The following is a 27,854-nucleotide window of genomic DNA, read 5'->3' as shown; positions in this document are numbered from 1 at the left end:
GTCCATCTGTTCTTGTGTGTTGTTCAGTGCCTCTGTGTCCTTACTTATTTTCTGTCTGGTGGATCTGTTCTTTGGAGTGAGTGGTGTGTTGAAGTCTCCAAGAACGAATGCATTGCATTCAATTTCTCCTTTAATTCTGTTAGTATTTGTTTCACATATGTTGGTGTTCCTGTATTGGGTGCATATATATTTATAGTGCTTATATCCTCTTGTTGGACTGAGCCCTTTATCATTATGTAATGTCCTTCATTATCTCTTGTTACTTTCTTTGTTTTGAAGTCTATTTTGTCTGATACCAGTACTGCTACACCTGTTTTTTTCTCCCTATTGTTTGCATGAAGTATCTTTTTCCATCCCTTCACTTTTAGTCTGTGTATGTCTTTGGGTTTGAGGTGAGTCTCTTGTAAGTAGCGTATAGATGGGTCTTGCTTTTTTATCCATTCTGTTACTCTGTTTCTTTTGATTGGTACATTCAGTCTGTTTACATTAAGGGTGATTATTGAGAGATATGTACTTATTGCCATTGCAGGCTTTAGATTCGTGGTTACCAAAGGTTCCAGGGTAGCTTCTTTACTGTCTTGCCGTCTAACTTAACTCTCTTATTAAGCTATTATAAACACAGTCTGATGATTCTTTTTTTCTCTCCCTTCTTATTCCTCCTCCTCCATTTTTTATATGTTATATGTTTTATTCTGTACCCTTTTGTGTTTCCTTTGACTGCTTTTGTGAGTAGGTGATTTTATTTTTTGCCTTTAGTTAGTGTTTGGTTGGTCTCCTTTCTTTGCTGTGATTTTATTTTTTCTGGTGACATATATCTAGCCTTAGAAGTGCTTCCATCTAGAGCAGTCCCTTTAAAATATCCTGTAGAGGTGGTTTGTGGGAGGTAAATTCCCTCAACTATTGTTTGTCTGGGAATTGTTTAATCCCTCCTCCATATTTAAATGAGAATCGTGCTGGATACCGAATTCTTGGTTCAAGGCCCATCTGTTTCATTGCATTAAATATATCATGCCATTCTCTTCTGGTCTGTAAGGTTTCTGTTGAGAAGTCTGATGATAGCCCGATATGTTTTCCTTTGTAGATGAACTTTTTTCTCTCCCTGGCTGCCTTTAATACTCTGTCCTTGTCTTTGTCTTTGCCATTTTAATTATTATATGTCTTGGTGTTGTCCTCCTGGATCTCTTGTGTTGAGAGTTTTGTTGGCCTCCATGGTCTCAGAGACTATTTACTCCCCCAGTTTGGGGAATTTTTCAGCAATTATTTCTTCAAAGGCACTTCCTATCCCTTTTTCTCTCTCTTCTTCTTCTGGTACTCCAATAATGTGACTATTGTTACGTTTGGATTGGTCACACAGTTCTCTTAATATTCTTTCATTCCTGGAGATCCTTTTATCTCTCTCTGCCTCAGCTTCTTTGTATTCCTGTTCTCTGATTTCTAGTCCATTAACGGCCTCTTGCACCTCATCCAGTCTGCTCTTAAATCCTTCCAGGGATTTTTTTATTTCTGTATTCTCCCTCCCTACTTGTTCCTTTAGTGCTTGCATATTTCTCTGCAGGTCCATCAGCATGGTTATGACCTTCATTTTGAATTCTTTTTCAGGAAGATTGGTTAAATCTATCTCCCCAGGCCCTATCTCAGGGGTTGTCTGGCTAATTCTGGACTGGATCAAATTCCTCTGCCTTTTCATGGCAATAGAGGTACCTATAGGCAGGTAGCACGTGTGTCAGGGACAACAAAGTACTTTTCCTGTTTGCTGGTCACCTTGCCCTTCTCTGCTGCCTGTTTCGGTTACCCGCACTCCTGGGAGAGACTCTAGGTTAATCCCCTAAGCTGCCGTGGGTGGGGTTGCTATCAGGGTAGCCCAGAGCCCTGCGGGGAGTGGCAGGCAGACCGGGTGTGCACTCCTGCCAGAGTGGCGCCCCTTCGTGCCTTGCTCCTGTTTCTTCTGCCTGTGCTGGGCAGCTGTGTGCCGGCAGTGGCCTTTGGGTCTGGCTAGGGCTGCTGCATGCTGGGAGGAATTTCTTGGCAGCTGCTGGTGGCGCAGTTGCTCCCAGGTTGCTCCGCTGCCACCGTGGTCACGCGCAGCCGCTCCCCAGTTGCTCGACTGCTGCCACGTGCATGTGTGGCTGCTCCACCGCCACTGAGGGTACGCGTGGCCGCTCTCCAGCGTCTGGGCCGCTGTGTCAGGGGCCTCTCCTGGAGTTCCTGGAATTCTCACCTGCTGGGCTGAGTGTGCTGGTACGCTTCCATCCAGCTTTAAGACTTTCAAAAAGCACTCACTTTTCTTTTGTCCCAGGGGAGCTGGTTGTGGGGACCCCCTTGTATATTTTACTTTTCCTTTTCTCTGATATCCAGCACACCATGCAGTGTGTGTCTGCACTCCTGGTGTGGATTACTAGAGCTGGTTGTTTAGCAGTCCTGGGCTTTCACTCCCTCCCCGCTCCGACTCCTTTCCTCCCACTGGGGAGCTGGGGTGGGGGGAGTGCTTGGGTCCTACTGGGCCGCAGCTTGTATCTTATCCCCTTCATGAGATGCTGAGTTCTTGCAGATGTAGATGTAGCCTGGCTGTTGCACTGTATCCTGTGGTCTCTCTTCTAGGAGTAGTTGTATTTGTTACGTTTTCAAAAATATATATGGTTTTGGAAGGATATTTCTGCTGCCCTACTCACCCCTCCATCTTGGCTCCTCTCAAGCTGCTATTGTTTTGTTAAGTGAGGTCTTTCTCTTGTTGTGCAGAAGGTGTTTAGTCAGTCTTCAGTTCTTCTCATGATGAAGTGTCTGTGTGTAGGTTTACATCCAATGTGAAGGTGGGAGAAGGTGTGTTCAAAATTTTTCTAGGCCACTATCTTCTTTTCTCAGATGTCTTTACAGTTAACATCTTTAACAACCTTGTTTGGCTAATACCAAATTTGTTTCATTTGTGTATAAACACTCTGCTACTGGACATCTCTGTCCCTTCTCATTTATATTCTTACTATCAGAGATCACACATTTATATGTTCTGTGCCCATTAACATATATTTGCAGATAATGTTTCATGCATTTCCCTTTTTAATTATACAGGAAAAGTGTGGAGCTACAAGCCAAAAGTAAATAATACTGGTATTGATGTTTACCTATGTAGTTAGTTTTACCAGTCTTCTCTATTTCTTCTCAGGGCTTTGAGTTACTGCTTAATATCTTTTCACTTCAGTCTGAAGAGCTCCCTTTAAAATTTTATTGGTCAGATCTGTTAGTAATGAGCTCCTTCAACTTTTGCTTATCTAGAAATGTCTTCATTTCTCCTTAATTATTGAAGGATTTATTTGCTGCATATAGTAATCTTACTTTTCCTCAGGGCTTTAAATATGTCATCCCACTGCTTTCTCACCTCCATGGTTTCTAATGAAAAATCAGGTATTAATACATTGTAGATCCCAAGGCGGGGAAAAATATGTTGGCATGAGAGGTGAGGCAGAAATCTCCTTCCAAAACCACTATAAAATGAAAATACAGTAAATGCAACTAATCCTGATAGAGTGACTGAAAGACAGCAGAAAAGATTACCTACATCTGGGGAAAAGAGAAGATATCACAGAAAAGGGTTAAGTTGCAGAGCCACAATCTGGCAGGACCCAATCCCTCCCCCTACCCCAGGTTACAGGTAGGAGGAAGAGAAATGGAGCAGGGAGGAAGTGGAAACCCAGAGCTGCTAAACACCCAGCCCTGGAGATATGCTCCGGGAGCACAAACCCACATTACATAGTGCTCTGGACATTAGTGGGGTTGGAAAGCAAAGACAGGCAGAATGCTTGGAGAGACTGAGATTCTAGCTGTTTGTAGAGAACAGGTATGCACAACCAGCTGCTCTGGGACAAAAGAAAGGTAGGCACTTTAAAAACTTCCCAACAGCGGAGGGGTGCTAAAGGGGCAAAGACTGCACCAAACTTGCTGTTCAAGAAAAAGGGCAGGTAGACAAAATCATCCTGGACGTTCCCAGCAGATTGGGAACATCCAGGAGCCTCATACGCTCCATCCCCCTGGCTGGCAATGCAGCTCTCAGGCCCGTCACTGCAATACACAGCTTGTTGCTCCTTCCTGCCAGCAGGCACTAGTCCACAACCTGTGGTCCTGCCATTTCACCAGGCCAGCCAGAGGGTGGGTCCGCCTATGGTAGCAACAGGGGCATAATACAGAGGCTCCTACCTGTGCATTCAGCCCACTGAACCTGGAAGTAGAGGCAGGCACTGCAGCCGGGAAGCAGGAAAGAGCTCTTTCCTCCTGGGCAGGTGCCAGTGACCCCCACTGTTGCTCCAGGTGCTGGGCAGCTCCAGAGAGTAGAGCTTCTGGGCAGTAGAGGGCTCCACCTACACAGTTATATTCCATAGTAATCACTAGAAGTATAAAATGGCAAAAAAAAATTTATGGAAAGAAAAAATTCAGCAGACATCAGAAAGAGGACTAAGTGAAACTGAAATCACCAATCTTCTTGATAAAGACTTCAAAATAAAAATCAAAAATGCTCATGGAGCTATAGAAAAATATTCAAGATCTCAGGGAAAACTTCAAGAAAAAGAAACTTTGAAAAATACAGTATCTGAAATTAAACATTCAATAGAGGGATTTAAAAGTAGATTAGCTGAGATAGAGGAGATGATAAATGAAACAGAAATAAGAGAACAGAAAAAAAAGAAACTGAGGCACAGAGAGAAAAAGGATCTCTGGAAGTGAAAGAATACTGGGAGAACTGTATGACCAATCCAAACAGAACAATATTTGCATTATAGGGGTTCCAGAAGAAGACAGAGAAAAAGGGATAGAAAATGTCTTTGAATAATTGCTGAAAAGTTACCCAATTTGGGGAAGGAAATATTCTCTCCTGTCATGGAAGTGGAGAGATCTCCCAACACAAGGGACCCTAGGAAAGCAACACCAAGATGTGTAATAATTAAAATGCCAAAGATCAAGGACAAGGAGAGAGTATTAAAAGCAGCCAGACAGAGAAAAAAGATCATGTATAAAGGAAAGCCCATCAGGCTGTCATCAGACTTCCCAGCAGAAACCTTACAGGCCAGAAAAGTATGGCATGATATATTTAATGCAGTGAAACAGAAGAGCCTCCTACCAAGAATACCTCACCCAGCAAGATTATCATTTAAGTTTGAAGCAGGGATTAAACAATTTCCAGATAAGCAAAAGTTGAGGGAATTTACCTCCCTGAAACCCTCTCTACAGTGTATTTTGAAGGGAGTGCTATAAATGGAAGTGCTCCTAAGGCTAAATAGCTGTCCCCAGAGGAAAAAAAAAATCACAGTGAAGGAAGCAGACCAATTAATTATTAAGCAAGTGGAAAATTAAATCAACTACCCACAAAGCAAGTCAAGGGATGCACAAAGAGTAGAGAATATGACACCTAATATATAAAGAGTGGAGGAGGAAGAAGAAGGGAGGAAAAAAAAGAACCTTTTGATTGTATTTGAAATAGCATAATAGGCAAGTTAAGATAGACAAATAACAAGGAAGCTGCCCTTGAACCTTTGGTAACCACGAATCCAAAGCCTGCAATGGCAATAAGTACATATCTCTCAATAATCACCCTAAATGTAAATGGACTGAATGCACCAGTCAAAAGACACAGAGTTACAGAATGGATAAAAAAACAAGACCCATCTATGGGCTGCCTACAAGAGACTCACCTCAAACCCAAAGACATACACAGACTAAAAGTGAAGGGATGGAAAAAGGTATTTCTTGCAAATAAAAGGGAGAAAAAAGCAGGTGTTGCAGTACTTATATCAGACAAAATAGATTTCAAAACAAAGATATAACAAGAGGCAACGAAGGACATTACACAATGATAAAGGGGTCAATCCAACAAGAGGATATAACCATTATAAATACTTATGCATCTAGAATAGGATCACTTAAATATATGAAACAAATACTGACAGAATTAAAGGGGGAAATAGAATGCAATGCATTCATTTTAGGAGACTTTACACACCACTTACTCCAAAAGACAGATAAACCAGACAGAAAATAAGTAAGGAGACAGAGGCACTGAACAACACATTAAAACAGATGGACCTAACAAACATCTGTTGAACACTCCAACCAAAAGCAGCAGGAGACACATTCTTCTCAAGTGCACATGCAGTGTTTTCCAGAATAGACCATACAATAGATCACAAGAAGAGCCTCAGTAAATTCACAAAGACTGAAATTATGCCAACCAGCTTCTCAGACCACACAGGCATGAAACTAGAAATAAATTATGCAAAGAAAACAAAAAAGCCACAAACACATGGAGGCTTAACAACCTGCTCCTTAATAATCAATGGATCATAATTAAATAAAAACTGATCAAGCAATATATGAAGACAAATGAAAACAACAACTCAACACCACAAAACCTATGGGATGCAGTGAAGGCAGTTCTAAGAGGAAAGTATATTGCAGTACAGGCTTGCCTCAAGAAGAACAATCACAAATGAACAGTCTAAACTCACAATTAATAAAACTAGAAAGAGAAGAACTGAGGCCAACCGTCAGTAGAAGGAGTGACATAATAAAGATCAGAGCAAAAATAAATAAAATTGAGGAGAATAATACAATAGAAAGAATCAAGAAACCAGGAGCTGGTTCTTTGAGAAAATAAGCAAAATAGATAAACCCGTAGCCAGACTTATCAAGAAAAAGTAGTCTACACACATAAACAGAGTCAGAAATGAGAAAGGTGACACCACAGAAATACAAAGAATTATTAGAGAATACTATGAAAAATTACATGCTAACAAATTGGATAACCTTGAAGAAATGAACAACTTCCCAGAAAAATATAACTTTCCATGCCTGACCCAGATTCAAACAGAAAATCTGGACAGACTAATTACCAGCAATGAAATTGAATTGGTAATCAAAACACTGCCTGAGAACAAAACCCTAGACCAAATGACTTCACTGCTGAATTTTATCAGACATTTAGAGAAGACCTAATACCCATCCTCCTTAAAGTTTTCCAAAAAGTGGAAGAGGAGGGACTACTTCTATGAAGCCACCATCACTCTAATGCCAAAACCAGACAAAGACACCACACACACATTCACACAAAATAGATGAAAAAATCCTCAACAAAATATTAACAAACTGAATTCAAAAATACATTGAAAGATCATCCATCATGATCAAGTGGGATTTATTCCAGAGATGCAATTACCTTCTCAAAAACACTTTCTATCCCTTTCTCTCTCTTCTTCTTCTGGTACCTCTATAATGTGAATATCTCAAGATGCTCATGAGAGAAATTAAAGGAGACACCAATAAATGGAAATACATCCCGTGCTCATAGATAGGGAGAATTACTATTGTCAAAATGACCATCATTCCTAAAGCAATCTACAGATTCAATGCAATCCCTATCAAAATACCAGGAGCATTCTTCAATTAACTAGTACCAATAGTTTGAAAATTCCTATGGAATCACAAAAGACCCCAAATAGCCAAAGCAATCCTGAGAAGGAAGAACAAATCTCGGGGGATTATGCTTCCCAATTTCAAGCTCTACTACAAAGCCACAATAATCAAGACAACTTGGTACTGGCACAAGAACAGACCCACAGATCAGTGGAACAAAATAAAGAGTCCAGTTATAAACCCACACATATGTGGTCAGTTAATATACAATAAAGGAGCCATGGATATATAATGGGGAATGACAGCCTCTTCAACAACTGTGTAGGCTAAACTGGACAACCATATGCAAGAGAATGAAACTGGATTATTGTCTAACTCCATACTCAAAAGTAAATTTGAAATGGATCAAAGACCTGAATGTAAGTTATGAAACCATAAAACTCTTAGAAGAAAATTTAGGTAAAAATCTCTTTATGTATTTTGGATGTTAACCTCTTATCAGATAAGTTGTTTATGAATAGAATCTCCCATACTGTAGGATGCCTTTTTTGTTCTACTAATGGTGTCCTACACTGTACAAAAGGTTTTTAGTTTGATGTAATCCCACTTGTTCATTTTTGCTTTTGTTTCTCTTGCCCGAGGAGATGTGTCCAGGAAAAAGTTGCTGCCTTGCTTATTTCACTGAGCATAATATCCTCTAGAACCATCTGTTGTTGCAAATGGTAGGATTTGTTTCTTTCTTATGGCTGAATAGTATTCATTGTGTTTATGTACCACATCTTCTTTATCCATTCATCTACTGATGACACTTAGGTTGCTTCCATATGTTGGCTATTGTGCTGCGATATAAGTGCTGCGATAAACATAGGGGTGCATATGTCTTTTTGAATCTGAGAAGTTGTATCCTTTGGGTAACTTCCAAGGAGTGGGATTCCTGGGTCAAATGGTATTTCTAGTTTTAGTTTTTTGAGGAACCTCCATATTGCTTTCCACAATGGTTGAACTACCTTACAATCCCACCAGCAGTGTAGGAGGGTTCCCCTTTCTCCACATCCTCGCCAGCATTTGTTGTTCTTAGTCTTTTCGATGCTGGCTATCCTTAATGGTGTGAGGTGATATCTCATGGTGGTTTTAATTTGCATTTCCCTGATGATTAGTGATGTGGAGCATCTTTTCATGTGTCTGTTGGGCATCTGAATTTCTTCTTTGGAGAACTGTCTCTTCATATCCTCTGCCCATTTGTTAATTGGATTATTTGCTTTTTGGGTGTTGTGGTGTGTGAGTTCTTTATGTATTTTAAATGTTAATCCCCTGTTGGATATGTCACTTACACATATATTCATACTGTACGATGCCTTTTTGTTCTGCTGATGGTGTTGTTTGCTGTGCAGAAGCTTTTTAAGTTGATATAGTCCCACTCATTTTTGCTTTTGTTTCTTCAGGGAATTTTTCAATTTAGTTATTCTACTTCTAAGCTCCAGAATTTCTGTTTGATTCCTTTTCATGATTCTGTCTCTTTACTGATAATCTTATTTTGTTCATACACCCCCTTCCTTTAACTCATTGAGCATGCTCAAGACAGTTGATTCAACATCTTTGACTAATAATTCCATTGTCTAAGCTTCTTCAGGCATGGTTTTTGTTAAATTCTCTTCCTGTGAAGGGTTCATACTTGTCTTTTTCTTTGTATATATTGTAAGATTTTGTTTGTTGCTACTTTGACATTCTGAGCATTATAATGTGGTATCTCTGTAAATCTGTTATCTCACTTCTCAGTGATTCTGATTTTTTGTTTGTTTAGGGCCGGAGTTATCTGAGATATTTGCAAACTATTTTTGCAAAGTATGTCAGTCATCCTGTTTTGTGTGGGTCACAAGTGTCTTTTCCGTCATTTCTGTAGTCAGCTGGTGACCTGACAAAGATTTCCTTAAATGACTGGAACGAAAAAAGGGGCAAAAAGTTTTATCTCTTAATGTTCCAGTAGATACCATCATTGGAAGTTGGTGCTGCAGAGAAATCTGAAAGTGATACAAGTGTTTTTGCTTATTGCTCAGGGCACTGCCACCAACCAAAATCCACAACCCCAAATTTCAGAAGGACATTTCATTCACTATCCCTGCTTTCACCAGTCAAATCTAGGAACATGGACTGCTATCTCCAGTGCTGAGGGAGTGAAGGGCTGAGGAATGTGGGATGGTAATTCACACATGCCATTCACTTGCAGGAGATCAACATCCTCCCCTGGGTGTTGTAAGTGTCTTATAAGGTTCTAGAGTTCTAAAGTGGATGATTCTAGTTGCTCTTAACAGCTAAATTTTTACTTTAGTGGAGGGACTGACCTCTAGGTCTTCCTACTCCATTTTACAGCAGTGCTGTATTTTGAAGTGCAAATGTTTTAAATTTGATTAACCCCAGCTTACCTTTTTTTTTTTTTAATGGATCATGCTTTGAATGTTACAATGAAGAATTATTTGCATAAAGCTTGGTATCAAAGATTCTCTGTGTTAGCATGGCTGGATGGCAAATCTTTAGAGTATAGGCAAGCCACATGGGGGCTTATAGGGGAAGCATGACTTGGTGAGAACTGTCCAAGGGGTGCAGGTGAACTCAGTGGTACTTGTGGAGGGAATTGTGTTAGTGGTGGCATTTGGGTGCCATTTTCCATGTCAAGAGAGCTATGGAAAAGCCATATCCAGACTGAGTTCTTTGAAGCTACAGGTTTGCTGAGGGACTACATGTTCTGGGCACATGAGTGAGAAGAATCATATCTGTTGGATGTCCTTGTCTACTAGATATCCACATGTATAGCACTAACACACTCTACAGGAGATGGACACTACAGGAGTTTCTCCTGCAAAGTCCCTTTTAGTGCCCTCAAAGCTTTAGAGTTTCATGTGAACTTTAAAGGAGAAGCATTCATAGAAATTCTGTTCACAAAGCATATATTACAGGGTGAATATGATGGAGCTACAAGGCAATAAGTTGGTAAGTGGCACACAAGATGTCAAATATTGTTTAAATTACTACTCCATTCTATCATGCTTGGAATTATTTGTTATAAATATGCTAGTCCTCTACATAATCATCATTGGAAGATTCCAATCTAGAGATCTTACAAAGTAGAGAATTGAGTCATTATTTGTGTTCTCTGAGATGAAACTTCTAGAATATCCTGAAGAGAAATGACTCTACACAGTCATCAGTTTATTTACATTGCCCACTCAAGGAAATGAGAGTGTTTCTGTAATTTATTATTGAGTAGCCCACATTCTTTTGTAGGAGTCCAGTGGTACCTTTGTGAATTTGAAGAATAGCCTTGACATTATACATTAAAAACATACCTTCCTAACACAGTGTTCTTTTAAACAAGCATATTGATATTTTGAGTGTAGATCTGCCAAGTACTTGGTTGGGGCTTCAGATAATGTGTAACTGTAACTGTATATGAAAATGTAAATTTTTCATAATGATCATTTATATCGCAGCCTATATGAAGAGTTAGTACTCAGTTGGATGCATTAATACCTTTCTGAGGGTGCCCTGGTCAAGCTAAATTAATGAATACATATTCTGAATATCATGCCTGAATGTGCAGTAGATACTTAATTTGGCTGGTAAGAGTTTGGAGATAATAGGTAAAATTATTGATCCTTGTGCAGGTTTCTTCCCCACCCCCCCTAGATTTTTAGTGAGAAGTTATTTTCTTCCTTGGTTATATATTCATTCTTTTGCAGTAAGTTTTCTTATACATACCTGTTCTAGGAAAAAGTTTATGTGTACATATATTGTAGCAATGGAGAATCAGTAGATGCCCTTTTATTATAAACAATGAAAGATTATTACTGAAAATAATTAAATAGTATTTCCACAAAAGATTGTTACTTCACCTCTGTTTTATATAAAAGTTCTCTTTAACTTTTTTATTCTCAAATTCTTGGCTTTTGTTGTCAAGTACATGAATAGTCAATTGTAGGATACTCTGTAGGTGGTTCAAAGCAAATATTTACATCTTATTTACAGTTGTCATTTTTCTCCCAATTTGCTTATCTTCCTAATATCTCTGTTGATGATTCTTTTATTATTTCCATATAAGCCAGGTATTCTTAATTGAGTCTTGTTAGTCTAATAGTCAGTAGTACAGGTAGTAGAAATAATTTTATTTAAAAGATTTTTGTATTTTTCTTGGGAATAAGCATACTTTAAAAAGTTATTACTAATAAGTTGCCTGGTTACCAAAAAACACAATTCATGTAACTTTTCTGTGTTTCAGAAGCCTTTTTCCAAAAAGGACAAAGGAACTCAGATCAGTTGTTCATAGTGCTCCTGGTTGGAAATTATTTGGTAAAGTCCCTCCCAGAGAGAATCTTCAGAAAGCTTCCAAAATCATCCAGCAGGTACGTACTCATATAGCAATGTCATTTTTCTTAGCTTATCATATATTCTTTTCTTGATAATTAACCACATTCCACTTTTATTCATATTTTCTACATATAAAATTTTGGGACTATAGATATTTTTAGTAAGCTTAAAATATAGCATACACATATTTGAAACTATCTTTTATGGTTGTGAAAATTCTTTAAAGTGGTAGAACATTGATTTTCTTTCCCAGTTATTCCTTGGATAGCTTTTTTCCTCTCATTTTTTTTCTTAGCTAACCATTCTCACCACATACTTTGACTTCTAACTGAACATGGTAGCATTTGCCAATGGTACATATTTTGTGGATATAAGTGGCTGTGAACTGATGAAAGAGTAAAAAACAAGCTGAGTAGATAATGGAAGTTGATCTCTTTCCTTGGTTATTTTTCCAATGTTCTGCCTAAACCAAAGGCTTTGTGGGCATGACTTTGTGGGGTGGGTATATAATCTGTTTCTAGTAATTTAGGAGCCAATTCTAATATCTATATTAATGTACATATTCTTGAGTTTTTAAGATTTCAGATCTTATTTGACTGTTGAACTTGTGCTCCTTAGTATAGGAGATCAGTGATACTGGATCAGTTTGCAGCATTTTTAAGTTCAGAGAAGTTGTTGCTGAGAAAAAGATATGTAATAAATTTCCTATATCTCTCCTTCCCAGTTGTAATTTATCGGAATAATCACAGTAAGGCAGTAGTCATCATGAAAATTGGAAGAAATATCCTGCTTTAAAAATTTGTGTTCCTTTTATTGCTCAAAAGAAAAACTGGTTCCCCCTGTAATAAAGTAATTTTTAGACCTTCAAAAACATTTTTATAGTTAATTTTATTTGAAGTAATTAAAATGTTGACTAGTTTATATAGCTGCTGGGACTTAAAACTACTGTGCTGTGATTCCCAAGCTGTGTGTCTAGGCACCCCATGTGCTGTGGCTAATGCATAGGGGAACTGTGGCAAGCTCAGTGATAATTCCACGTCTGTAGGATACAGTGCAGATTTGAGGGAGTATATAATTTCAACATTAAATGGCACTGTATTCTTTTTTGTGACATCATATCTTTGGGAATCTGGTTTTTCTGAGGTTGCTGTGATAAAAATCAGATACTTTGCAAAAATCAGTGTGGGACAGGAAAAGAGGGTGACGGTATCCAATCTGATTTCAAATCTTGTGAAGTTGCACAGTGCACAATAAGTGTACATACCTGAATGCTGATTAATTGTGGTTATTTAAGAATAAAATAAAACTTTTTCTATCAATTTGTATTATTTTTTTCAAATGGCTACTAAGTTAGGATGTAAGTCCTTTACAACTGTTGGATATAATTACTTAATAAGCAGAATGATTAGATATTTCTGTTGGTTTAATGGGAGTCATGAAAAAATTACCAATATGCTAAAGGCAGGTTAACCAAGAAAGTTTGGGAATCTCTGCTATCTCAATATCTTACATTTTAACTTTTTTTGTTAAGTCTGAAAGTAACTTCTTTTGTCTAGTTTTCCAGAAGACTAAGTTCGCCCTCTAGAGGCAAAACAGTGGTCTTGCTCTTGCAGGTTTGTATTGTTGACTGGTAGTTTACCTTAAATGTGCATGTGCATACACTTTTATATCTTCATGTAAACCAATATTCTGTGATAGATCTTTAAATAAATTACTGGTTCGATAATTATTTTTACTGATAATGCTATATGCCTTTAATCTGCTATATTCATTTTGGAAAGCCAAGGCCTCACATACTATTTATATATATATAGTGGGGAAATTTAGTGAGTGGTCAGGAAAAGAACAACTCTTATTTTCATATGGGAAGAAGGAGTAGAGTTAAAAATGCAGTTGCTGTTCTCTTTAGCCCCTTTTCTGGCCTTTAACAGGTGATGATTTCTTCCAGCTACTACTTTTTAATTTTTTAGCTTTCCAGTAATGGTAGGTACTACTGTGTATTTTGGTGCCTTTTTCATGTTTCTCTTTGTCTTCTGGGAGGTGTAATGGACAGTGAAGTTATTGTTCCTCTGATCTTTCTCCACCCTTAAAATGTGTATCTCTTTCACCATGTGATAGAACATGGTTTTGCCTCTCCCTTTCTACTTCCTCTTTCCCTACTTCTTTGTCTGCTACTACACCCATCTAACTTTGCTGTCCTCCTCCCTACAATTGCCACTTTTAAGATGGATATGATTTTCTTTTATTAGTAACAGTAAATTTACAACTTTGTGTTTCTGTTCCTGCTTGAAAACATTTTTTCACTGTCCTGAGTTTTAAACTCTGTAAAACATTATCAATATAAAACTCTACTTGAGATCTTTTACTACATACTCCTTTCAGATGGATGCTATATGTTTAGAATCAGAAATAAAAAATAAAGATATTACCAGTAAAGCTGTGAAGAGTGTTAGGACACATCAGTCATGTTTTAGGATAGGGCCTTGAGCTATTTAGGGTGTAGAAAGTGAAGGTAGCTAGTAATTCCAGTGTTAAAACTGAAAAAGTAAGGCAATGCTGAAAGTACTGAGAGAAAATCAATTCCTTTGAGCTTTCTAAAGATGCCTCACTTGCTTTTTGAGTGGCAAACATTAAGTTTTATTAGGAGATTAGAGTAGTAGTATTATTTAAATAGTATAATAATTTTTAGAGCAGATATTGAGAAAGGAGTTGTGATATTCTTAAGTATCATGATGATTATGTAATTGGGCTAAAATATTTTTTTAGTGGGAAAACATCTATAAGATTATAGGAAAGTAGGGTTTGATCTACAAACTTTTTTCTCTATTGTTAATTACACAAATAACACATGATTATGTTCTCTATATGAAATATAAAATATAGGCATTTGCACTTTCCATTCACATTTTTAGGCCTCTTAAATTCATTTTTATTCTGGAGAAAACATAATTTTTACATGTGAATGAATGTTTTTTACATACATATTGTTACATATGTTTTTATAATTTATTACAAGAACAGAGTGTCACTATATATATATATTTTTTTTATTTTTTATTTTGCCTTCCTTGACTTTACATGTTTTGCAACTGTAGGCTTTTCAGAGAGACATGAAATTCATAAGTGAAGGCTACGTGTAGGTTGAATATTTTTCAAGAATTTTATTCTTACAGTAAATTTTATTAAAGTCTGATCAGTTTAGTGGCTTTCCATGCTAACAATAAAGAAACATAAAAATCATTTTAGGATAATAGCAAAGTCAAACTGATCAAGTTTGGCATTTAACTTGACAATCAACTCACAAATCACATGAATATTTATAGTATTATTTTATGAGGATTATCATATGTGTTCTCTTGCAGGTGTGAAATTCCTGCTTGTGGCCTTTTGAACAAGTTGGTGAGCCATGTTAAAAATTGTATCTATTAATAATACTAAGTTACATTGTAGTTCAGTTGACCTAAGTTTTTGGTTTTTCTAAATTAGTAGGCCAAAGTTGGAATTCAGTTACTTACTTAGTCTTATGAATTCCAAACTACTATAAATAAGCCACGTTATATACAGTCATAACATGATTGTGTACTAGATTGAATATACTCTATTTGTGTCAAATTGACAATCTTTTGGTAGAAAGTGATCTTTTTTGCTAGATACTTTTTTATATTACCATCTTTAATGAGAAAATGGGACCATCACTTAGATGATGTTTCAGGTTTCTTATCACCTGCATCTTTTTTCTGAGTGAAATTTTATTTGAGTGGTTGAATCACTTTCACATAACTTTTGACAAGTAAAGAAAAAAGTTTTAAAACATTGATTTCATTATGAACACTTCATATTGTCTAAAAGAAGAATAGGTCCCTCTCCTCAGTTAAGCTTTTCCTTTTGAATTTTTTACTGCAGGAACAGTAACATTATGGGAAGGAATAGAATACATGTGCTTTATGAGCAATAATTAAATATATAACATTTTGAAAGTGCTAGAGCTTTTCTGATTATTAACTTTGTTGGTGTTATATAGCATTAGAACATTTTTAGACAGTTCATTGATTTGATGCTTAAATACAGATAGATACCTTGGTAAAAATTGAGTATTGCAAAAAATTACCTAGTTCCTTCTTTTTTGTTAAATTTTGGAGGGACTGGAGTATGTCCAGAATTTACTTTTGAAAAGTCCTTAAAATTGTGAGAGCCTTGCATGTTTTATTTTCACTTCTACTTACCTAATTAGTATTGTCACCTTGAAAAGGTAGTGAATAACTACCTTTCTAGCTGCATATATGTTCTTTATTTATAAATAATGATCTGTGCTTCTGGGAGAGGGGAGAAGTCAGAGCCTTAAGACAGAGGCTTAAACTAGTTAAAGAAAACCAAAAGAACAAAATAATAAATTCTCACAAATTGAACAGGGTAGGCTTTGCAGGAAATTTTTTTCCTATAATCAGAGACAGACTTGGAAAGTAGTTGCTGTTTGAAAATATTCTGACTACCTGGTATTTGATTCCATAGATACATCTTGAGTATCAGCTATATTAAATATTGTATTTATTCTATCTTTGTATCAGACTTATGGCTTCAAATTAGACTAACAAACAAAATTGTGCTAATAACATTGTCAAAATGAAGTTTACTAAGGTACTCCTATAATGTCAGAAGGTCATGAAATGCTTTACAAGATTTCAGGTAAGCCTGAATTATGGAATGGGTTTTATCTTCCAATTCACAGATTCTAGAATAAAATTTAGAATCAGTAAAGGCGTCATGACTGGCTTAACTCTGTATTCCAGGCATGAAGATTTCTCTAGCTCTAGGATCAGCTGTGTAAGAGAGCCTCTGCCTCTTGGGCAGCCACAGCCTTGAGGTGGTGGAGATGGGCACATGGGGAGTTTCTTCCATTTCTGAAACATAATTCTGGCTGTCTACGAACTGTTGATGGCATATAGAAATAGGAGGATTTACTTTCTAGTGTTTGTTTAACATTAACCCTTTTAGGAGGAGTGTTCTAATCGTCCACTGAAACTCAAAGCTGAGTCAGTGTATATATCAGACTATCTTGATTTTAATATTGTCTTTAGAAGAGAAGCTCCTTTTCTATTCTTTCTTCTCACCAGTATCTGTATTTTTACTTCTTAAAGAAGCTATTCAAAGACTTATCTTTTTTTTTTTTTGAGAGGGCCTCTCTCATATTTATTGATCAAATGGTTGTTAACAATAAAATTCTGCATAGGGGACTCAATGCGCAATCATTAATCAACCCCAAGTCTAATTCTCAACAGTCTCCAATCTTCTGAAGCATAACAAACAAGTTCTTACATGGTGAACAAGTCAAAGACTTATCTTTTCCCACATTTCCCTACTACTACACTTTCTTTCTGGTGGATCCTAAGGCATCAGAGTGTGATAGAATATCAAGCCTCTGTCTGAGGTCACTGTGTGACCTCAAATTAGCAAACACTAAGCCTTTTCTCTAGCAGAAATTGAAGGACAACGTTCTTGAATTGATACCAGGCTCCTAAGGTTATCTGGCTCTCATTTTCATGAATGCACAGTTTATTCAACATACTGACTGTATAATACAATAGAATGGGTAGTCTGGTTCTTGGAATATAAATAAATATGAGACTTAGCTTTTGAATTGTTCCAGTATAACTATTGCAGGAGAGGTGGAGGTTATATAAAATTAATTACAGTTCTTATCTAGTGTGGTGAGTGCTATAGTAGAGTAGTGAAGAAACTGTAAGACTACAGATGAATGTTTGATTCTGCTCAGAGATGACATGCGAGTCTTGCCCTGAAGTGTAGTAGGAGTTGACCAGGAAGACAACATGGGGAAAGGCTTTCCACACAGAGGAAATCAAACGAGCAAACAGGAATACACAAGACTTGTTTAATTAGTAGACCAGTGTATCAGGGATATAGAGTAGATGGTGAAGGATCATTAGCCACAAGGTTAGAGAGTTGAGTTTTATCCAGAATATTTTTAGGTAAGGTACTGAGACATCAAATTCATATATTAGAAAAGGAATTTTGGAGGCATTATAGAAGCTACATTGAAAAGTGTGGGTTTGTAGACAAGGAGATTAACATTTATTGTAATAGTCTATGATGCTGCTTCCCAAACACAATGGATTACCTGGCAAGGATCTGTTAAGAATATAGATTCCCTCAGCCCCATGCGTTGGGTTCTTAATATTAGCTTTGTGTTTTTCAGTTCTTGTGCTTCTAGTTGGTTCTTTTCAGATCTGTTATATCACTTTTACAGTTTACAGTTGCCTGCTGAAATTTCAAGCTTGGCCTTCATATCCTTTAACATGGTATAGTTTCTTAGTCTGTCTCTGACAACTTCAGTGTCTGGATATTCTATAGGTCTGTTTACACTGAATATTATTTCTGCTAGTTTTTGTTAGCAGATGCTATTTTATCTCTGTGTGTGCCTGGTTAGCTTTGCTTGGGTGCTGGATATAATATTTGTAACATCATATGTAGAAAACAATTGAGGGCTAAGAAGATACCTACCATCTTTCAGAGATTTGAATTTACGTCTCTCAGGTGCCTGATTGCACTAGCTATCTATAGTTTTTTTTTCCTTCCAGATGAGCCAGAGCTCATTCAGTCTATTTTGGCCACTTTTCTTAGTAAGTTGTAAATGTTTGTTCAATGTTAAACCAACTGTGCATTCCTGGGATAAATTCCAGTTAGTTACAGTTATCCATTTTGTATGTTGCTGGATTTGATTTGCTTTTATGTATTTTTTTTAAAATAGTAAACTTTATTTTGTAGGACAGTTCTGGAGTCACAGCAAAATTGAGCAGAAATAACATAGTTTCTATATACTCCCTGTCCCCACACACAACCTCCCTTATTCCTGATATACTGCACAACATTGTGATACGTGTTTTATAATCAGTGAACCTATATTAACACATCATTATCACCCAAAGCCCATAGTTTACATTAGGGTTCACTCTTGGTATTGTACATTCCGTGTGTTTGGACAGATGTATAGTGACCTGTATCTACCATTATAGTATCTTACAGAATTGTTTTACTGCCCTAAAAATCCTCTATGCTCTACCTATTCATCCTTCCCTGTCCCCCCAACCCCTGGCAACCAGTTCATTTTACAATCTCCATAGTTGTGCCTTTTCAAGAATGTTATATGTTGGGATTCATTCAGTATGCAGCCTTTTCAGATTGACTTTTTTCACTTAGCAATATGCATTTAAGTTTCCTTCGTGTCTTCTCATGGCTTAATAGTTCATTTCTTTTCACTGCCAAATGATATTCCATTGTCTGGACATACCATGGTTCATTTATCCATTCACATCTTGAAGTACATCTTGGTCGTTTCCAAGTTTGGGCAGTAATGAATAAAGCTGTTATTAACAGCTATTGCAGGTTTTTGTTGTTGTTTTTGTGGATATGAGTTTTCAATTGATTTGGGTAAATACCAAGGAGCCCAATTGCTGGATCATATGGTAAGGGTATGTTTAGTTTTGTAAGGAACAGGCACACTGTCTTGTATTCCAAAATGGCTGTGCCATTTTGCATTCCAACTAGCAATAAATGAGAGTTCCTGTTGCTCTACATCCTTACCAGCATTTGATGATGTCAGTGTTTTTTTGGGTTTTTTTGACCGTATTAATAGGTATATAGTGGTATCTCTTTGTTTTAATTTGAAATTTTTTATTAACATATGAAATAGAACATCTTTTCATATGTTTACTTGCCATCTGTACATCTTCTTTAATGAGGTTTCTCCTCAGATCATTTGCCATTTTTAAGTTGGATTGTTCATTTTTTTATAACCGTGTGAACAACTCAATAGCCTTTTGAAAGTTCTTTCTATATTTTATATAAAACCTTTATCAGATGTATCTTTTGCAAATAGTTTGTGACTTGTCTTCTCATTCTCTTGATAGTGTCTATTGTAGAGCAGAAGTTTTAAGTTTTAATAGTTTCGTTTCTCAGTTATTTCTTTCATGGATGCCATTGGTGCTGTATCTAAATGAAGTCATCTCCATACCCATAATCATCTAGGTTTTCTCCTATCTTGTAGGAGTTGAATAGTTTTTTTGTTTTATATTTAGGTCTGTTGAGTTAATTTTTGTGAAGAGTGTAAGGTCAGTGTCTAGATTCATTTTTTTTTTCTTTTTGCCTGTGGATATTCAGTTATTCAGCACCATTTGTTGAAAAGACTATCTTTGCTCAATTGTATTTTCTTTGCTCCTTTGTCAAAAAATAGTTGACTATATTTATGTTGGTCTGTTTCTGGGCTGTCCTTTATAGATTTGGCAGTTCTTTTGTCAGTACTACACTGTCTTGATTACTGTAGCTTTATAGTAAATCTGGAAGTTAGGTAATTAGAGTCCAACTTTATTCTTCTTAAATATTGAGTTTGCTATTTTGGGTCTTTTGCCTCTACATAAAAACTTTAAAATCACTTTGTCAATATCCACAAAATAATTTTTTTGGGATTGTGTTGAATTCTCAGATAAAGTTAGGAAGAACTGACATCTTGACAATATTAACTCTTTTGCTATCCATTAACATAGAATAGTTCGTCTTTGATATCTTTCATCAGTTTTATAGTTTTCCTCATGTAGATCTCATATATTTTGTTAGATTTATACCTAAGTGTTTCATTCTTTTGGATGCTAATGTAAATGTTAATGTGTTTTAAATTTCAAATTCCGTTTGTTCATTGCTGGTATATAGGAAAGCATTTGACATTTTCCTGTGCTATGCGATCTTGCTGTAATTGCTTACTAGTTCCAGGAGGTTTTTTTGTCTGTTCTTTAGGGTTTTCTACATAGGTGATCATGGCATCTGCAAACAAAGTCAGTTTGATTTATTGCTTCCCAGTCAGTATACCTTTTATTTCCTTTTCTTGTCTTATTATTAGCCAGGACTTCCTATATGATGTTGACAAGCAGTGGTGGGATGAAATCTCCTTGCCTTGTTCTTGATCTTAATGAAAAAGCTTTGAGTTTCTCCTCATTAGATATTAGCTACAGAGTTTTTGTTAATATTCTTTATCACATTGAGGAGGTATCCTTCTGTTCCTAGTTTACTGAGAGCTTTTGTCATGAGTGGGTGTTGAATTTTGTCAAAAGCTTTTTCTGTAGCAATATGATCATGTAATTTTTCTTCTTAAGTCTGTTGATGTGATGAATTACGTTAACTGATTTTCAAAGATTGAGCCAGCCTTGCATACCTGGGAAAAATACTCCTTGGTTGTGGTGTATATCCTTTTTATACATTTTTGGATTCAATTTGCTAATATTTTGTTGAGGAAGTTTTCATCTGTGTTCATGTGAGGTATTAGTCTATAGTTGTCTTTTCTTGTAATTCTTTGCCTGTTTTGATATTAGGGTAGTACTGGCCTTATAGATTAAGTTAGGAAGTGTTGTCTCTGCTTCTGTCTTCTGCAAGAGATTGTATAGATTTGGTATCATTTATTTCTTAACTGTTTGGTAGAATTCACCAGTGAACTCATCTGAATGATGCCTTGCTGTTTAAGAAGGTGATTAATTATTGATTCAGTTCTTCCCTCTCTCTCTTCCTGTTCCTTTCCTTCCTTTCTTTCATTTTTTTCTAGTTTTGTTGTGCTGTAATTGTTGACTCAATTTTTTAAAATAGATAATAGTCCTGTTCAGATAGTCTGTTTCTACTTATATAAAGTAGATTGTATCCTCAAGGAACTGATCCATTTCATCTGAGTTATAAAATTTATGGGCATCTAGTTGTTCATAGTATACCTTTATTGTCCATCAGATCTGTAGTGATGTCCCCTCTTTCATTTCTGGTATTTGTAGTTTGTATCTGCTCGCTCGCTCTCTCTCTCACTCTCTCTCTCTCTCTCTCTCTCTCTCTCTCTCTCTCTCTTTTTTTCTTAGTTAGCCTGGCTAGAAGCTATGTCTTCACTGATTTTTCTGCCTCCTAAATCTGTCCATATTTGATAGAGGGGTTTGAAGCTTCCAACTACAGCAGTGGATTCATCTATTTTTTTGTTATCATTCTATCCTTTTTGCCTCACATATTTTGTTGCTCTGTCGTTTGGTGTATACACATTAGGAATTTTTATATCTTCTTGGAATATAGACCCCTTTATCACATAATGCCCCTCATTATATCCCAAGTAACTTCCCTTTCTCTGAAGTGTGCTCCATCTGAAATTAATATAGCTATTCCCAGTTTAGCATCATATAAGAATTAGCATGATATACTTTTCTTTTTTTCTCAGTAAATTTAGAATTATTTTTTATATTGAGATACATACAATAAAATGCACAAATCTTAGTGTACAGCTTGATGAATCTTGGCTTGTGTGTATGCTCATGTAACCATGCCCAGATCAAGATATTAAACATCCTCACTATTTTTCCCCATTCACCTATTTCACCCATCCCTCTGCCCATCTTCTAATCTACATGTCTTTCTACTTAAGTAGGCTTCTTGCAGAAATAGTTGGCTTTTATTTTTTGACCCACTCTTTTTAGTTGGTGTATTTACATACCATTCACAGGATTACTGAATCTGTTTGGATTAATATCTATCCTATTTGTTACTATTTTCTCTTTGTTGCCTTTATTCTTTGTTCCTGTTTTGTCTTTTGCTATGTTTTATTGTTCTGAGAATTTTGTGTGATTCCATTTTCTCTCCCTTTCTTACAATATCAATTACACATCTTTTAAAAAAATTTTTAGTTGGTTGCCATGGAGTTTGCAATATGCATTTATAACTAATCCAAGTCTGCTTTCAAATAACATATACCATTTCATGAGTAGTGCAGTAATACACTTGTAATAACACATTATTCCTAATTCCTCTCTCCCATTCCTTGTAGCCTTACTGTCATTCATTTCACTTATACCTAAGCATACGGATGACCCTTGAACAACACAGATTTGAACTGCATGAATCCACTTATACATGGACTTTTTTCAGTAAATATATTGGAAGATTGTTTAGAGATATGTGACAATTTGAAAAAACTTTTTTCTAGCTTGCTTTATTGTAAGAATACAGGATATAATATATATAACATAAAAATATGTGTTGATTGACTATGCTATTGGGTAAGGCTTCCAGTCAACAGTAGACTAGTAATAGTTGGGTTTTTGAGGAGTCAAAAGTTATATGTGAATTTTCTACTGTGCAGGGAGTCAGTGCCCCTAACCCCCACTTTATTTAAGGGTCAGCTGTATATATCTACACACACACACAAATATACATTTATATAAAAGCATATGTAATTGAGTATATCATTATTATTTTGAACAAACTGTTATCTGTTAGATCAGTTAAGAGTAATAAAAATAAAAATTCAATTTACCTTCATGTATTCCTCCTGATGCTTTTCCTTTCTTCATTCAGAGAAAGTTTCTGGTCTATGTCATTTTTCTTCCCTTTAAAAGAGCTTCCTTTAACATTTCTTGCAAGGCAGGTTTTTTGGCAACAAATTCCTTTGATTTTTGTTTAGAAAATAATTATCTCTTTCCTTTTTAAGGATCATTTTGCAGGATGCAGAATTTTAGGTATTTGAATTTTTTTCTCTCAACACTTTAAATATTTCCTCTCTGCTTTCTTCTTGCTTGCATGATTTCTGAGAAGTTGAATATTGCTTCTTACTAGGCAAGGAATTTTTTTCTCTCTGCCTTCTTTCAAGATTTTTTCTTTATCTTTCATTTTCTGCAGTTTAAATATGATACATCTGTGTATTACTTTTTGGTACTTATTCTGCTTGGTGTTCTAAACTTCCTGGATCTGTGGTTTGGTTTTGACGTTAATTTGGGGAAATTCCCAGTCATTATTGCCTCTCCTTTTTTTCTTTCCTTTCCTTTTGGTGTTTTTACTACATGTATATTATACCTTTTGTACTTGTCCCACAGTCCTTAGGTAGTCTATTATGTTTGTTTTTTTCTTCCAGTCTTTGTTAACTTAGTATTTTAGTTCCTGAGGGTTGGGTTCTACTGAGTTATCCTCAAGCTCACAGATTTTTCCTCAGCTATGTCCTGCCTACCTTGGACTGATCAAAGGCATTCTTCATTTCTGTTGCAGTTTTTAAAATCTCTACCACTTCTTATTCATTCTTTCTTAGAATTTCCATCTCTCTGCTTATGTTAGCCATGTGTTCTTGCATGTTGTCTATTTTTTCCATTAATGTCCTTAATATATTAATCATAGTATTTAAAAATTCTTTATCTACTAATTGAAACATTCCTGCCATACCTGACTGTAGTTCTAATGATTGTTCAGTCTTTTTAAAATGTTTTTTGCATTTTGTGTGCCTTGTAAATTTTTGTTGAATAGTGGACACCCTAAGCCGAGTAAATGGAATTGCAGTAAATAAACCTTTAGTAATGTAGTGATAAAGTAGTACAGAAGTGTCTATATTCCTACGATTAACTATTGGTCTTCTGGTGATCCTGTGCCCTTGGACTGTGAACTTCACCAGTACTTCTCAGTCCCCCTCCCCGCTTAGGTAGTAGGGGATGACTGGGGTGGGTTGGAGTTGGGTATTTCCTTTACCCCATGTGGAAGGGTTGAGGGAGCTGGAGTTGGGCATTTCCTTTCCCCTAGATAGATTAGGCTCTGCTAAACTAGGTTTTTCTGAGAGTAAGCATTGTTAAGAAGAACACAATGATCTGGTTGTTTCAAAATAGTTCCTTTTCCCCTCCTACTGCTGGAAGCATGAGAGGATTTTTCTCTAATACTCACGATAAGGACCTAGAAAAATTCCTGGAGGTAAAACTCACAAAAGTGAGTCATCTGGGTCTTCTTGGACTGTGTTTTAGCTCTCAGACTCTGCACACGGAACCTCTAGCAATTTTTTAGTTTCCCTGGTATTGGTTCCTACAGAGGTTTCTGCTGTGATGAATTGTGATTCCCTGTATCCATTTATATGCCTTTTTAATTTAGGAGTAGCAGTTTGCCCTGTGACCTCACTTCTCTGCTAGATCTTAAGACGAGTTACTGATTTTTTTTCTTTCTTTCTTTTTTCACTTTGTTCAGCTTTTTACTTGTTCGAATGAAGTGTCAACTTCTACACTCCTTACATGCTGGATCAGAAACCAAAGTCAGTTTGCTAACATTTTGTTACAGATTCTGCTTCCATATTCATTCAAGATATTGTTCTGTAATTTTTTTTTTGAGAGGGCATCTCTCATATTTATTGATTAAATGGTTGTTAACAACAATAAAATTCTGTATAGGGGGGTCAATGCTCAATGCACAGTCATTAATCCATCTCAAGCCTAGTTCTCTTCAATCTCCAATCTTCTGAAGCATAATAAACAAGTTCTTACATGGTGAACGAATTCTTACATAGTGAATAAGTTCTTACATGGTGAACAGTACAAGGGCATTCATCACAGAAACTTTCGGTTTTGATCACGCATTATGAACTATAAACAATCAGGTCAAATATGAATATTTGTTTGATTTTTATAATTGATTTATATGTGGATCCCACATTTCTCCCTTTATTATTATTTTTATTTGTAATAAACTGCTGAAGTGGTAGGTAGGTGCAAGATAAAGGTAGAAAACATAGTTTAGTGTTATAAGAGAGCAATTGTAGATGATCAGGTGTGTGCCTGTAGACTATGTGCTAATCTGAGCTAGACAAGGGCAATAAAACATCCATGGATGCAGAAGCTTTCTCTCAAAACGGGGGTGAGGTTCTAAGCTTCACCACTGTTGTTCCCCAATTTCTCACCTGATGGCCCCCCTGCGACTGTGCCTGTCTTAGGTTGTTCCTCCCTTGAGGAATCTTACCCGTCTCTAGCTAACCAGTCATCTTCTGGGGCCATATAGGGAAATGTAAAGTTGGTAAGTGAGAGAGAAGCTATATTGTTTGAAAAGGTTAGCTTTTTACTTCTTTGCAGATTTATGCCCTGTGGCTTCTATGCCCAGCACTTGTCTCGAGGTATCTTTACCACCTGGAGGAATTATGATACTCAGTAAATTCGATATGAGGCACGAATTCTATTTAAGGGTTGTAATTAGGAAGGAAGAAGAAAAGCTATAGAGGTAGCATATGGAAGAAAACATGGGAGGATTGATTATTTCTTTGATGTATCTTCTTGTAGAGTACCTTAAGTATGTATAGGTTTTAAACTACTAACTAACTTGCGCACACATATAACATAATAGGTGACATAAACAAAGCAAATCTATAATTACCAGCCATCTCCAGTAAAGCCAAGAAAACCATTTAGGCACCCTAGGCATTTGTGAAAATTAGTATATGATATGATGGGTATTGTCCAACTGTACTTGAACAGTCTGAGAGAAGTCTGACAAATTAAAGCAGCCCATTTCTGGGATCTGTTCACATCCCATATGTTCTTTTAACCATAGATAGTCTATAGTCATGAGATTTTGGAGTGCTACAACTTGCACCCCTCCCAACTCCTGGTTGAGTTCCAACAGTACAGATCCGGTCAAATTCGTTGTCTCACTGTATGCACATGCCAGCCTAGACATCTCCCTCCTCATTCCAATGGCAAGTCCAGGAAATGGTGGGGTGGACGCAGCCACAACTGCAGCATCGCCCAGATCCCTGTGGAGGCTTTTTGATGATCATCCCCCGGCACGAGTCCTCCAGAGAGGGCTGATGCCAGAAGCTCCTCCTCATATCATATCTTAGTTCATTTTCTGAGTAGCCAAGCTAGGCCTTGATCTGCATAGAAACAAACAGACCCTTTGCCCACACTTTGACATGCCCTCTATACCACTGTGTAGAACTCATTGGAGGTCAGCACACAGGAACTGATTTTTTCTTTTTTAATCTTTAATCTACACTTACATGAAGAATACTATGTTTACTATGCTCTCCCCTATATCAGGTCCCCCCTAAAAACCACATTACGGTCACTGTCCATCAGCATAGCAAAATGTAGAATCACTACTTGTCCTCTCTGTGTTGTACAGCCCTCCCTCCCCTTTCTCCCTCCCCCCACTATGCATGCTAATCTTAATACCCCCCTTCTTCTTCCCCCCCCATCCCCCCTACCCACCCATCCTCCCCAGTTCCTTTCCCTTTGGTACCTGTTAGTCCATTTTTGGGTTCTGTAATTCTGCTGCTGTTTTGTTCCTTCAGTTTTTCCTTTGTTCTTATACTCCTCAGATGAGTGAAAACATTTAGTATTTCTCTTTATCCGCTTGGCTTATTTCACTGAGCATAATACTCTCCAGCTCCATCCATGTTGCTGCAAATGGTAGGATTTTTCCTCTTCTTATGGCTGAGTAGTATTCCATTGTGTATATGTACCACATCTTCTTTATCCATTCATCTACCGATGGACATTTAGGTTGCTTCCAATTCTTGGCTATTGTAAATAGCGCTGCAATAAACATAGGGGTGCATCTGTCTTTCTCAAACTTGATTGCTGTGTTCTTAGGGTAAATTCCTAGGAGTGGAATTCCTGGGTCAAATGGTAGGTCTGTTTTGAGCATTTTGATGAACCTCCATACTGCTTTCCACAATGGTTGAACTAATTTACATTCCCACCAGCAGTGTAGGAGGGTTTCCCTTTCTCCACAGCCTCGCCAACATTTGTTGTTTGTCTTTTGGATGGAAGCTATCCTTACTGGTGTGAGGTGCTACCTCATTGTAGTTTTAATTTGCATTTCTCTGATAATTAGCGATGTGGAGCATCTTTTCATGTGTCTGTTGGCCATCTGTATTTCTTTTTTAGAGAACTGTCTGTTCAGTTCCTCTGCCCATTTTTTAATTGGGTTATTTGTTTTTTGTTTGTTGAGGTGTGTGAGCTCTTTATATATTCTGGACGTCAAGCCTTTATCGGATCTGTCATTTTCAAATATATTCTCCCATACTGTAGGGTTCCTTTTTGTTCTATTGATGGTGTCTTTCGCTGTACAGAAACTTTTTAGCTTAATGTAGTCCCACTTGTTCATTTTTGCTGTTGTTTTCCTTGCCCGGGGAGGTATGTTCAAGAAGAGGTCACTCATGTTTATGTCCAAGAGGTTTTTGCCTATGTTTTTTTCCAAGAGTTTAATGGTTTCATAACTTACATTCAGGTCTTTGATCCATTTTGAGTTTACCTTTGTATATGGGGTTAGACAAAGGTCCA

At 36.8% G+C, this 27,854-nt stretch overlaps 1 protein-coding gene across 7 annotated transcripts in view; it reads left to right on the top strand.

Moving 5' to 3' along the window:
- The window catches only part of TBC1D12 (TBC1 domain family member 12), a 141,457-nt gene that overhangs the window by 42,843 nt on the left and 70,760 nt on the right, over window positions 1-27,854 (top strand). For 3 of the 7 annotated variants that reach the window (XM_073240655.1, XM_037015736.2, XM_073240657.1), the window contains exon 2: window positions 11,663-11,786. The exons of 2 other annotated variants lie outside the window; for them this stretch is intronic. In XM_073240655.1, coding sequence (XP_073096756.1) covers window positions 11,663-11,786 — 124 coding nt within the window. Of the gene's footprint in view, window positions 1-11,662; window positions 11,787-15,113; window positions 15,151-27,854 lie in introns of all 7 variants that reach the window. 2 more of the 7 variants (XM_037015738.2, XM_073240656.1) reach the window with 1 other exon arrangement.

This window comes from Manis javanica, chromosome 7, assembly GCF_040802235.1.
Source record: "Manis javanica isolate MJ-LG chromosome 7, MJ_LKY, whole genome shotgun sequence".
Lineage (NCBI taxonomy): Eukaryota > Metazoa > Chordata > Mammalia > Pholidota > Manidae > Manis > Manis javanica.
The sequence above is the reverse complement of the archived record's forward strand: the minus strand, read 5'-3'. Positions and strand labels throughout refer to the sequence as shown.